Raw genomic sequence first — 12,558 nt, 5'->3', positions numbered from 1 at the left:
CTATCAACGTTTAATACAGATTCAAACAATGGGGCATGCATTTTTTAAAATGCGCGCCGCCGCCATTTTGGAAAGCGGGGGCGGTAAAAGTCGACTGCAGACGTATGTAGAGACGCACTAGAAACGGCAGAAGGACTTTATCAGCGTCTCCGTCGCTTTGGGCCACTCCCGAGAGATTGAAAAAGGAAGCTGCGGCATATCGCTCTTAGGAAATAGCGATATCTCGCGCTTGACAATATTTAATATCACCCGGTCGCCGGAAAATCCCGTAGAGTCGGTTCTCTCACCGGAAGTGCAGCTGCAAGACCGCCACGCGAATCCGGTAAGGACGACGAATGCACAGTCGCTAATTTCAAACTTTCTAAGATAGGAAACTATCCATAGAACACTTTTATAAATTAGTATATTTATCGAGTATTCTGATTTTAATTGAATGAATGGAATTATTTCCATTCAGAAATGGGCATTAATCCGATGAAATGGAAAACGAGGACTGTCGCTTACACGGCTCTGGGTATTTTATTGCTGTATGTATTGTTTATTCATACAAGAACGTACGAGGTAACGGTCACAGGTACCCTTAAAAATTCAAACCCCGAACACGTTTGGGAGTACGTTGCCGATTTTAGTAACATGAAGACGTTAAATCCGACGATGTATGTATTATTCGCCATTCAGACAGATAAAAGTCTTGCCGCGTTAATATCCCGTATTTTGCATTTTAGAGAGGATTTCGATATTATCGAGGAAAGCGGTAACTACGATCACTGGAAATACTCTGTCAAGTATACGGAACATTTGAGTCACATGCCTGCGGTCAAGAACACTGCCCTGGGACACTTTTCAATATTACGGGAGAAGGACGATTTCGTTATTAATTCGCAGCATCGCACTTGCTTCTTCGCAAATTTTGGCTGCTGTAAGAATTCTCCCACTATTTATTTACACCCTTTTTGAACGAGAACGAAACTAGGCACCTATTTTATTTTATTTTTTCTTCTTCTGTTTAAATTGCCTCTGAAAGTATTCAAAACTGGCTGGAATTTTGAAAATGCACTTAATGCATATCAATTGGCTGTTCGAATGGTCTGATAAATCGTGCTTGATAGGAGGCAAGATAATGTCTGGCTTCTACGGATTTACTGTTGCGCGGACGGAATATATTTTGCATCCAAAATTAACTTGAATTCTAGCAACAGCCTCGTGTTTCAGTGGATTCCACCTCGCAGTTCAAGTTCAGCGGATCTAAAGGAGAGACGAAATGCTTGGAAACCGTGAAATACGAATGTCCTATGGCTTTGTCGAATCTCTGCGACAGGGAAGTCAGGTACCAACGACAGGAGATCATGAAGAATTTAAAGGCGCACTTTACCAAGAAAAGCGTCCCGACGCTTACCAAGAACTCATAACCCGCTTTACAGGAATTTTTCGAACGATTGTTTACAATATTCTTGTAAAACATCTAATTTTGAGTTGGTAAAACTCAGGAGGGATGTCCAAACGTTTTCTACGCGTACCTTCGATTTTATATCAATGTACGAATAAAGGAAGTGCCTTGATTTTATACTTGTGTAAAAAGAAAAAAAAAGCGAAGCGACTTATTTATGGAATCTCCGAAGGTATAAATCAATTACAGGTAATTAGAATATTTTTAAGTGGAATTTCACACAGTACGGGTCAAATATGTACGTACATAGCTTGAACCAGTATTGAATCAGATTCGAGTTCCATTTCATAATCGCTCGTATCGCAAAGATCGCGCTTGTTAAACAAATATTTATAAACGTTTGAATGAGTGTATATATTTTTTGTATGATTTCGCTTATTTTCCCGCAGTTATTTTAACGCCCTTAAGTTTAAGGTGAGCTCCATTTGCAGACGGAACCGCGGATTAAAGTAACGTTTCCAGGAACCATTTTTTAAACACGGCATGAGCTCTCTCTTTTGCTCTCTACTAACACGGTGCCAACAGAAAAGAGGAAAACGTAGATCTAGTCTATATTGCGTACAGGCGGATCAACGGTTCCAAAAGAAATAGCGAAAGTCTCGTCTGGTTAGGTTGAGTCCACGGGATTACATTTACACTGATTTACCGCCAAGTTCACGAGGAGTGCGAGGATCGTTTATATTTTTACTCTCGAGCGTGAATTTCCGCTGTTCATAGTATATATTTTAAATATCCTGTACATTTACACAGTATCCTGAAAAATGTCCAACAAGTTCGATGCGTAAGTGACATGTTAGCGTTCATTCATCTACTCTTTATTTCAATGGCTTCTCACGCAGGCAAGAGGTTATGTTAGACTTCATTACAGAATGAAAACAGAGATTTGTTGAACGGAATCTCGAATGTTAATTAATAGTCAGGGTACCGTAAAATATGAGAAAAATGCCACGCCACATTTAACAATGTGCCTTTGGCGATGTCCTTTGGATAATTTGTTTACAATTAATTTTTTCTTTTAATACTGCTAGACTTGTACGTCATTGAACATCGCTGTCCTAATTTGCAAATTATTATAGAGATATTAGTCTTTCAAATCAATTGGATTCTTAGTAAAGAATGTTTAGGGATTGCAGGCTGAAATCGAGTGACGACAGTGCCGACGAGGAGGCTCAGACGAAAGATAATCAAAAGACGGACAAAGATCCTCTGGTAAGTGCGATGCGAGTTCAGTGCCATCTGTTTGAGGAATAAACGTAATTCCTGAATGATCTTTATGGAATTATTAATTTCGTTACTTTACAGCCACCTGTAGAAATAAATCCAACCGAGCACAAGTTACAGTATGCTTATGCATTATGGTACAGTCGCCGCAGTCCCGGTAAACAACCCAACATACAGAGTTACGATCAAAACCTGAAGTTGGTTGGAAGGTTCGGCAGCGTGGAGCAATTTTGGAGTTTGTACAGTCACTTAATAAGGCCATCGGAACTAACCACACATACAGACTTTCATTTATTCAAAGTCGGGATTAAGCCAATGTGGGAAGTTAGTGATTGTTACAGGTTTAGGAGCCTTCCGTGATAAAATATCATACTTGTGCGTTTGTACGTGGTGACGAGTTTATAATTATCCTTTTGCAGGACGAAGCGAATCAGCGTGGTGGAAAATGGATAGTAAGGTTACGGAAAGGTTTAGTGTCTCGATGTTGGGAAAATTTAATTCTGGCAATGTTAGGCGAACAATTTATGGTTGGAGAGGAAATATGTGGAGCAGTTGTATCTATAAGATTTCAGGTAAGAATTATATGTTAATGGTTCAATGATTTGCATTATTAATTGCATTCTATCCCAGGAGGACATAATTTGCGTTTGGAATAAAACTGCATCCGACGTTGCGACGACAGCACGAATCCGAGATACCTTGCGACGTGTGTTACATCTCCCGGCTAGTGCTTCCATGGAGTACAAGAAACACAATGACAGTTTGAAGTAAGGGATAACTCTTGTTACAATACATTTTAAGTTTCTTTCAGTAATTAAGGCAGCTGCAGATTTTAGTAGATCGTCACGGTTTTCCAGGTATCTTAATATGATTCCTCAACATCAACACCATTGACCGACATGTGTTTAAATTATTGGTGATGAAAAGTGTCAAAATGTCATTGACTCTAAAAATTCAATTGACTCGCAAAAAATGATATGCGGGAAGTGGATTGTTACGATTGGACATCTATGGATAAGCATCTCATTGTGCATCACTAAAAGGATGTATTTAAGACACACCCGAGTGGTACATTTACATGAAAATAATTGGTTATATCAAAACAGTAAATGTTACTAGCTTATGGTTATGCACCAAGAAAATACCGTACGTTTTTGAAACATGGAAATTTACTTTTGGAGACTTCATACATGATCATATTGTATGTACCTGCCCAATAAAGACAAGAGATTGAGAGATCCAGCAAAGTTTAGGAAGTTCTAGAAAATGCACTAGGATGGGATTGAATTTTTAATCCAAGTTTTGGAATATTGTATAAGGAACTATTTTTTTCTATCCTCTCAGTTTGTCTACATAGGTCAACACTATTTAAACACTACTTTGTACTGGTTAAATGAAAACGTGACAATATCAGAGAATTAATCAGAAGACAAGGTCTCTAAAATATAAAGATAAAAATCATATGATTGCTTAAATCATATATAGTAATGTGAAACTTGTTTATTCTTTCCCTTTAAATATTCGTTTACATAAAGCAAAAGAAACATTGATCCTTACATAAAAACATGGATATATAGACTAATGTTTACGCAAAAAGATATGAAACATTGTAAATACAAAACATTAAACATGAAGTTTTAAATAGATTTTACAGTTTGTTGATAATGTTTTTATCTTATAGTAAATTAAGTCTATTAGATATAGTAGGATGAAACCGTAATTTGGACTTCAAAGCGAGACAGAATTCCTATATAATATTTTTTCAGGAAAATGTTAAGCTACTTGTAATAATGTCAAACTTGTAATTTATTTATCCCTTTGAGTGGCATGTATATTTGCTAAATGAAACCTCTCAACCATATAATAGTTTCGCAACTATATAATAGTGGATTCGAACCATAAATATAAAAATGAAACAGAGCTACAACTTAACGGTATGTAAATGTATAGCATCACCTTGTGTTACTTCATTACAAATTTTTAATGATTCGCTGCTTGAGAACATCTAACGTCGATACATATGATCATGTTAACTTATTGTTTATTAGATTCTCAAGAACAATTGAGCTTCGGCATGGCCAAAAATCAAGGATAAAAGCCGTAGTTTAGTATTCCTGGGATCCCTTGTCACCCTTTCCGGAACCACCCCCAGTACCCGTCTTCTTAGGTAACAAAACTGCCTGAATATTCGGCAAGACACCACCTTGAGCAATGGTAACACCAGAGAGAAGTTTATTCAACTCCTCGTCATTGCGAATGGCCAACTGCAAGTGACGTGGGATTATCCTAAGAAGAACAAAGGATAATCATTTCAGGCATCTTCAAAGACCAATAAACAAGAACCAATGCAAAACCAATACCGACAACCATTTCAAATCTTTAAATATCCTAATGGAATTAGTAATAACATTCCAAGCTCAAAGACAACACTACTCAACAGTGGAATACGAATCCGTTACGATGTCCTATCCATAACCCTGGTCACTTTGTCCTTCCTTTAAACTTGACCGAAGCAAGAATATCTCATACTTTGTAAGCAACTTTTTCAGAAGCAGCTCTATCTCAAACGGGTTCCAGAGAATCGTACCGTTGAGGCGAAAATAGGCTACCAATTAAGACCTTTGTAAGGATCAGGTAACAAATACTCAAAACACAAGATATCGTCAAGCTAGACGATTAAATTTCCTCTCATTGAATTTCCCAAGAAAGCAGAGCCCGTGTACAGACCTCGTTTTCTTATTGTCCCTGGCAGCGTTTCCAGCGAGCTCGAGCACCTCAGCAGCCAGATATTCCATAACGGCCGCGAGGTATACAGGTGCTCCGGCTCCGACGCGCTCGGCATAGTTCCCCTTCCTCAGGAGACGATGGATCCTGCCGACAGGGAACTGCAGACCTGCTCTGCTGCTCCGGGTCTTCGCCTTCCCCTTGGTCTTGCCTACGACGAGAAATTTTTCGAGCCACTTACAGGGGGGAACCGCCCGGCTTTCCGCAGAGAGAGAGAAAAAAGAGCGCGAGACTCACCTCCTTTGCCGCGTCCAGACATCTTCCAAACGAAAGGGGTTTACGAAAACTGAGGGATCTTGCAAAGCGACCGACCAACCGGTACGAGATCTCAACGGCGAATGAGGTTGCGTCGCTACGAGGCTCCGCGCCGACAAACGAGGTTACGCGCTACTCTGATATTTCGGCCGCGCTCGTTTGCGCGGGAACCTCCCAACCGGAAACGGATGCCAAGAGATTGGCGGTGACAGTGGGTACCGAAAGCCTAGGCCATCGACTATACGACTATGTAGATGTGCACATTTTCAAAAAATGGCGGCTGGAATATCTTCGAGTTCTTCGACACGTTGGGTATACCGTGTAATCTTGCAACTGCAATTATTTCGTAGGAATGTACTTAAGTCATTATCTGAATGGAGATTTTACATGATAATTACTAGATTTCTGGAATTCTTTTCGTTCCGATCCAACGGAAAACTCCAATGAAAAGGAGTCTCGTTCAGGGAGTGGACAAACCCCGCGCAGGATTTCAAAATGGCGGACGCTTCGACGAATCAGTGTCCGGCCGCGCGTCGATACTCCTCGCGTGAGATTCCACCCAAACGATTTCAGCGATCGCCAAAACGAAGGGAGCGAGGGACGTTCGCCTATTATCACTCGCTTCGTGCGCTGGTGTATATTTTTCTAATAATAATTACGAAAATGTTTCGACGCCTAATTCACGGGAAAAGTTGAGAGCGCGGAGCGAGCGTTCGGCCGTGGAGTCCGGCCGAAGTCCTTTGAGTCTCGCCAAGGACGGAGAATCGGAGGAATCGGAGTAACTCGCGGCGTTCCTCGAGCAAAACGATGTGAATCTGTGCGGTGTGCGATTTACTGCATAAAAAGAGCGAGACCGCGCCGGAGTGGAACGGAGCGAGAGAGAGGAGACGACCCGGGAAGAACAGGTTCAAGCGGGACGAGACGAGCGTGCAAGAGAGAGAGAGAGGAAGATGTGTCGGTGGATGAATTACTACAATTTGCTTAATAGCTAATAGACTCAAAATTACTGGTATGCTCCTGTGATCTGGTCACGATGCCCGCGTATGCAACGATATTTCCATGTCTCTTCCTAGGACTCTTAGGTAATTCCTCTGTTTTTTCTATGCTCACTCGATACTCCTGTTATTCTAATTTAAGATGCACCACTGGCCTCGGAAGGTATAAAAAATCTCACGGGAATTAGTGCCTTCCGATGTCGCTGGACGAGGAGCTTCGTGTAGGTTTTGTCAAACTTTGTAAGCGCGAGTGGAATTTATCGGTAACACATCACCTTGTTCTAAATAATGTGCGATAACAAGTCCGTGTCTTTACCCGGAATGCTTAGGTATTATTTATCGTTACTGTTTACTAACACTTCAGAAATATACAAGTGTCAATTTAAAATATAATGGGGCATATAGAACTTGTTTACTTAATTGTGACGTGTTCGGTAGGATTAACGTATGGACACGATGTCAAGGGCTCGACATCTTGTGAATTTTACAATGAAACAATGTGCACGGAATCTCAACAAGGGTGTTCGGGTAAAGAAGAATGCGGACCACATGACCCAGACAAACGAAATCATTGCTATGTTTTGTGGCAATTTGACAGCACGACAAAGACGTCGACTATTAAACTAAAGGTTCATAAATATTAAATTATTATGTCATATCTATTTAAAAATGTACTTTATGCATCTCTCGTATCATATGTTTACTTGATAAATTGATATTGTAATATTTTGTATTTTTGCATGGTGGTGCCTTTTCAGGGATGCTTTTTGGATAGTAAGGAGTGCTATGATAAGACGCACTGTGTTGAGAAAAATGCAGATAGAAAAAAGCAGTTATTCTTTTGTTGCTGCGACGGAAACATGTGTAACCAAAATTTCACATGGGATCCTCAGCCTACGCAGCCTCCTCCTCCCGTACTCCATGGTGAGTTTTTAATTCTAACGATATTCCCAACTACAAGTTGAATACCAAAATATGAATGACGATTTCTTTATTATTTCAAATGTTCCTCATTGTTATAGAGTACGAGCCAGTACCAAATACAGAGCAACAGATAATAACGCTCGTCCTATCTATCTCAATACCCATGCTGATTCTTGCCTTAATTTTCCCTTTATTATATTGGTGCTATCGTCGTCGTAAGTTAGGGTACTTCAATGAAGTAAGCATTACAATTTATTAATATGTTAAAATATATTGAGATTATAAATATAACGTAATTTCATCCGTTTATTGTAGGTGCCAACGTTAGAACCGCTTCCGCTACCACAACCTTCACCCAATTTGGGTTTGCGACCGATACAGCTTCTGGAAATAAAAGCTCGTGGTCGTTTTGGAGCTGTGTGGAAGGCTCAACTGAAGAACGAAGTGGTAGCTGTGAAGGTGTTTCCTATACAAGATAAGCAATCCTGGCAGACGGAGCAGGAAATATTTAAACTGGCGCACATGGATCACGAAGACATTCTACGATACATCGGCGTGGAGAAGAGAGGTGACAACTTGCAGACTGAGTTCTGGCTCATTACTGCATATCATGAGAAAGGTTCCTTATGCGACTACTTGAAGGCCAATGTTGTAACTTGGTCAGAAATGTGCAGAATTGCTGAATCCATGGCGAGGTAAAAACTTTTCCTAGATAATTAGTGATATAAACTATTATAAAAAGGTAAATCCTGTTGGCTGATCATAAATATTTCTATCAAAGAGGTTTAATGCATCTTCACGAGGAAATCCCAGCCAATAAAGCAGACGGATATAAGCCCGCTGTAGCGCACAGAGACTTCAAATCGAAAAATGTTCTTCTCAAAGCTGATATGAGTGCATGCATAGCTGATTTTGGGTTAGCTTTGATCTTTCATCCGGGAAAACCTTGCGGTGATACGCATGGACAGGTATCTGCGATATTATTTTCCTACCTGAGGAATATCGCGCCAATTTTAATAAATTTGCAGTTAAAAACTTTAACTTTTAATTTACTATTCTTAGGTTGGAACTCGGAGATACATGGCTCCAGAAGTTCTGGAGGGCGCGATTAATTTCACGCGCGATTCTTTTCTTAGAATCGACATGTATGCCTGTGGACTGGTGCTATGGGAATTAGCATCACGGTGCACGGTACAAGATGTGAGTTGTCTTTAGGAATTATCTGTTCATCTCGAATAAGCTAAAAAGCAAGTTTAACTGTTCGTCATGACACTTAATGGTCCCATAAAACAGATTTTCAAAGTTTCAAAGTAATCGATTGACATTCAAATTGATTTTATAGTATGTATCTTTTTATGCAGGGCCCCATCGGGGAATACAGGTTACCATTCGAAGAGGAAGTTGGACTTCATCCTACCTTGGAAGACATGCAAGAGAGTGTCGTACACAAAAAGGAACGACCACTCATTTTGGAAACATGGCGAAAACATGCGGTAAATAGATCAGATTTACTTGCAATGTTTCCTGCTGTAGCGAAGCATTTTTTTTTTAAAGCTGCGCTATGGGTCTACATGGATGTTTAAGTACACTGTCTATTGTCTTGTTTTTTAGGGTCTCCTTTCAATCTGCGACACGATGGAGGAGTGTTGGGATCATGACGCGGAGGCGCGTCTTTCCGCATCCTGTGTAATGGAACGGGTCGCTACTTTAAGCCGAACGCTCGTTCTAAATTCATCGACCTTGATACGGGTCGACAACACCAACGAGTCTATCACCACCAAGGAGTCTAGTATGTAGTTAGCCTGTGTGTATTATAGCTTTAGTTAAATTGCACAACCAACAGTTTCCTGTACCATACAACTTTCTTCTACGATCATCAATGGGGAACATCGTCGATGTAGATACGTTAATATCTTCTAGACCGTTCTTTTAGTTACTGTGAAATCTGTCATTCGTGGTCGTGGATTATTTTCTAGGTATCGCGTCGCTTTAAATATCCTAAATTTTAATCATCGTGGAATTACAGAGTTAACATAGGCTGTCGATCAGCCATCGTAGATCAAATTCTTGTGTCAGAATCAATTTTTATTGAACTGATGGAACAAAGTGAGACCATTAATTATTATTAGCATTACAAATAATCTATTTTAATTGATTCAAAACATTGATGATGTTATGCCGGTTATAATCTGAAATGTTGAGAGAACCGCCTAATAATTTTTATAGGGCTCGATCGGTCTAATCAGTGCGACTGACTATTTTGCCTAACGCAAATCATGGTTTTGTTCGCTGTGAACGATGTGTGATTTCAAATGTGAAATACTCTGAAATGCCTACTATTTTTTTACTCTTAGTTAACTATTTTTGCTAGTAACAAATCTCGCTGTACATTTTCACAAACTAATGTATGACGTAAAATGACGACCGTAATTTTTTATTTTTATATTGCTAGGTTTTAAGTTCAGAGATTTGAATCAATTTGAGATAAGGATCTGTGTTTCAAAAATTGTATTATGAAAGAGTAAGCAGTGCGCAGTTGACCTGCTAAATGCAATCATGATTATTACACAAAGTGTACTTGAAAATTTGGTCATCTTTATGGAATACATCTTTCACAATATATTATCTGATCCGAAATGAATTAAAAATGACATGAACACGAACATGTAACTATGCAATGCGATTTAATTTTTCTTTTTTAGTGCACGTTCTATACATGTAACGTCATGTAAATAGCAGATAATCGTTGAATAACTCCGCTTTGTTACTCGCGATCGAATGCAACCCATGTGTATCCATACGTGTTCCTTAATTGTTCAATAGTTCAATCGCACTTTCGTAACCCGAGCGTGTGTATTATTATGTTAATTATCACTTTCTCGCAGCATTTCGTAGTGTTTTGCGAAAAGCGTTGTTCCTCATTGGTGCTAGCGATTTTACGACGATCGTCTACGGGATTGCCTAACCTGTCCGGAAACATTGACATCGTTGCAATTGTCCACCGATCACTGGGTTTCTATGAGGGACGTCCTTTTGTTGCCACTTATTAACACTTAGGGGAGATCTCCCCGTTCAGTCGGTTAAGTGTTAAGAATACCTCAAATTATGTTTGGGAATACATTAACTTCAACTGAAAGTCGTTCCGTGTGGTATCTTGAACTTCTGAGAGCCACTTTATATTTATCAATTATTTAACCTCGCAATGTTTCCGTTGACGAGTCAGCGAATCCCGCCGTTTGCGAGGAATCGTTTAAACGATAAGCCGAACAAACCCGATATCGATTTAGTGTTCGTCGACGATGCGATTTATTGTATTGCCACGAGAGCGACGTAATCGACCCTACAACAAATGTACCTGGTAGACACAATCGTGTTAACCGATTGAAGGCCACGTGGAATTTATTAGCCTCGAGATCTATATATTAACTCGTCCGAATTTTGGGGACGCGTAATTCGAGCTGACAGATCGTGTACAGAGAAATTCCTTATCCGCGTAGAGAGAATGCGATGCTCGCGTTCGTCAACGCGCGCGCCCTAATCTCGAAGTTATTCGACTAAAAAGGATTTTATTTAATCAGAAGAATTCCGTTATGTAATACGATCGTGTAGTGAATGTCTACCTTTTTATCGTGCGATTACTGATATCAACCGAATAAATTCGAGGGCTCACATATCCATCGAAAGGTAATCCTCTACGAGCCTAAGTGCGCTCCGTGTTTCACTGAGGATTTTGAAACTGGATTTAGACGGTGCCAAATAGAAATTACGATTCGTAGGCCACGTGCTTTTCGATTCATTATTGTACATTCGTTATCAGTACATTGATATATATATTATGAATAAAAAATTGGAGGCACTCGATAAGCGATCTGTGTGACGTAATGTGAGCAAGCGTGCACACCGGAATGTAGGAATTTAGGACCGCAGAAGAGGGTTGAGGCGAGCGCGATATCACTTTTGGAATGCGTAATATTTAAAGAAAAATATATATATTATAATTAGACGTATGTCGCAGTTGCTCGTGTCTCAAGATACACGTTCGAAGTACTATCAGCTCCTCCCCAGTGACAAGGAACTTACTGGTCTGCTTTCTGGTACCGTTGTTGTTACTCTAACTATGTAAGTGATTTTTTAAGTAATTTGTTTAATAGTTATTTTTATGAAGAAACCCGACTATACATATATATATTATATATATTAAACCTAATTAATTAAATCTAGGCTGTACCATATACATATAATGAAGACTTTGATCGGACATACTTGTTCGCACCTAGTCGAACTTAGGCTGATTGTAAATAAAATACTAAGGCATATTCTAGGAGAAACTTAAGACTATTAAGGAAGAATGAATTCTTTTCATTCATTTGACATCCCGAACTTATGTTATGTCGTAGTACATGTCGCGAGAATGGTGTTCCTACGTAATAGGAGATTATGTAACTACCTTCGGGGCGATCACCTCTTGGATAATGATCTATGCAATAATGATCAGCTGTTGTACAATTTCAAAAGAAGCATTTGTGAGATATTTAAGTAACTTTGCGTGACAGCAAGCTCGTCCCGAGACGCTTGTTATCTGCTTTTCGCAATAAACGTTTTTTTACCTTAATTGCACGACTTCTTCGTAATCGTGGAAGGATGGTTATCCGAAGGGAGAATCTTTCAAGGTAGAGACTTGACAATGTACCGGGGAAAGTAAACTATCTCGTGCATTCTTCTATATTTAACGCATCGATTCAATGTAAGGTTCTATGTTGTTCGTGCAGTAACTTTTCTCGCGTATTGATAATTGATAGAGTTCTAAAGATCATGTATTCGAGCTTTTTATTTCATACTTTGTAAAATCGTTGAGCCTTATTGTACGAGTTTATAAATTTGGCGGTTGTATATCTATCAGAGATGAGTTGGGAGATTGCTCACGGAAGGGAT

General features: G+C 39.5%; 4 protein-coding genes across 7 annotated transcripts; 3 read left to right on the top strand and 1 right to left on the bottom strand.

The window, feature by feature from the left end:
- Positions 1–126: 126 nt before the first annotated feature.
- Positions 127–1,588, top strand: LOC105701530. Of its 2 annotated transcripts, XM_012428343.2 has the most exons (4): positions 127–322; positions 458–656; positions 726–919; positions 1,213–1,588. In XM_012428343.2, the coding sequence occupies exons 2-4, from the start codon at positions 460–462 to the stop codon at positions 1,407–1,409; spliced, it is 588 nt and encodes a 195-aa protein (XP_012283766.1). In that variant the 5' UTR covers positions 127–322; positions 458–459; the 3' UTR covers positions 1,410–1,588. The 2 variants fall into 2 exon arrangements, with proteins under 2 accessions (XP_012283766.1, XP_012283768.1); XM_012428345.2 differs by lacking the exon at positions 127–322 and having other exon boundaries at positions 364–656.
- A 221-nt stretch (positions 1,589–1,809) lies between these two features.
- Positions 1,810–3,910, top strand: LOC105701529 (eukaryotic translation initiation factor 4E type 2). Of its 3 annotated transcripts, none has more exons than XM_012428341.2 (6): positions 1,810–2,228; positions 2,581–2,656; positions 2,750–2,992; positions 3,088–3,240; positions 3,299–3,435; positions 3,508–3,910. In XM_012428341.2, the coding sequence occupies exons 1-6, from the start codon at positions 2,209–2,211 to the stop codon at positions 3,560–3,562; spliced, it is 684 nt and encodes a 227-aa protein (XP_012283764.1). In that variant the 5' UTR covers positions 1,810–2,208; the 3' UTR covers positions 3,563–3,910. The 3 variants fall into 3 exon arrangements, with proteins under 3 accessions (XP_012283764.1, XP_012283763.1, XP_012283765.1); XM_012428340.2 differs by having other exon boundaries at positions 1,812–2,228; positions 2,572–2,656; XM_012428342.2 differs by having other exon boundaries at positions 1,814–2,228; positions 2,572–2,656; positions 3,526–3,910.
- Positions 3,911–4,150: 240 nt separating this feature from the next.
- LOC105701531 (histone H2A) lies at positions 4,151–5,916 on the bottom strand. Its single transcript, XM_012428346.2, has 3 exons — positions 5,690–5,916; positions 5,396–5,603; positions 4,151–4,954 (listed from the first exon to the last, which is right to left on the bottom strand). The coding sequence occupies exons 1-3, from the start codon at positions 5,709–5,711 to the stop codon at positions 4,774–4,776; spliced, it is 411 nt and encodes a 136-aa protein (XP_012283769.1). The 5' UTR covers positions 5,712–5,916; the 3' UTR covers positions 4,151–4,773.
- Positions 5,917–6,285: 369 nt separating this feature from the next.
- Positions 6,286–11,954, top strand: LOC105701528 (activin receptor type-2A). Its single transcript, XM_012428339.2, has 9 exons — positions 6,286–6,789; positions 7,141–7,331; positions 7,461–7,626; positions 7,725–7,864; positions 7,942–8,321; positions 8,408–8,594; positions 8,689–8,826; positions 8,988–9,119; positions 9,238–11,954. The coding sequence occupies exons 1-9, from the start codon at positions 6,741–6,743 to the stop codon at positions 9,421–9,423; spliced, it is 1,569 nt and encodes a 522-aa protein (XP_012283762.1). The 5' UTR covers positions 6,286–6,740; the 3' UTR covers positions 9,424–11,954.
- Positions 11,955–12,558: the final 604 nt, after the last annotated feature.

This window comes from Orussus abietinus, unplaced genomic scaffold (genome assembly GCF_000612105.2).
Source record: "Orussus abietinus isolate OABI.00-Male unplaced genomic scaffold, Oabi_2.0 scaffold263, whole genome shotgun sequence".
In the NCBI taxonomy this organism is placed as follows: domain Eukaryota; kingdom Metazoa; phylum Arthropoda; class Insecta; order Hymenoptera; family Orussidae; genus Orussus; species Orussus abietinus.
Note: the sequence above shows the minus strand (reverse complement) of the source record. Positions and strands in the feature narration are given on the sequence as shown.

Coding starts and splice junctions, on each gene's coding strand:
- LOC105701530 (XM_012428343.2), top strand. CDS start 460: ATGGGCATTAATCCGATGAAATGGAAAACGAGGACTGTCGCTTACACG. Junction 657..725: donor AAGACGTTAAATCCGACGAT/GTATGTATTATT, acceptor TTTGCATTTTAG/AGAGGATTTCGATATTATCG. Junction 920..1,212: donor CTTCGCAAATTTTGGCTGCT/GTAAGAATTCTC, acceptor CTCGTGTTTCAG/TGGATTCCACCTCGCAGTTC.
- LOC105701529 (XM_012428340.2), top strand. CDS start 2,209: ATGTCCAACAAGTTCGATGC. Junction 2,229..2,571: donor ATGTCCAACAAGTTCGATGC/GTAAGTGACATG, acceptor AAGAATGTTTAG/GGATTGCAGGCTGAAATCGA. Junction 2,657..2,749: donor AGACGGACAAAGATCCTCTG/GTAAGTGCGATG, acceptor GTTACTTTACAG/CCACCTGTAGAAATAAATCC.
- LOC105701531 (XM_012428346.2), bottom strand. CDS start 5,711: ATGTCTGGACGCGGCAAAGGAG. Junction 5,604..5,689: donor GTCTGGACGCGGCAAAGGAG/GTGAGTCTCGCG, acceptor TTCTCGTCGTAG/GCAAGACCAAGGGGAAGGCG. Junction 4,955..5,395: donor AGGGACAATAAGAAAACGAG/GTCTGTACACGG, acceptor TGTTCTTCTTAG/GATAATCCCACGTCACTTGC.
- LOC105701528 (XM_012428339.2), top strand. CDS start 6,741: ATGCCCGCGTATGCAACGATATTTCCATGTCTCTTCCTAGGACTCTTA. Junction 7,332..7,460: donor CGTCGACTATTAAACTAAAG/GTTCATAAATAT, acceptor GTGCCTTTTCAG/GGATGCTTTTTGGATAGTAA. Junction 9,120..9,237: donor AAACATGGCGAAAACATGCG/GTAAATAGATCA, acceptor CTTGTTTTTTAG/GGTCTCCTTTCAATCTGCGA.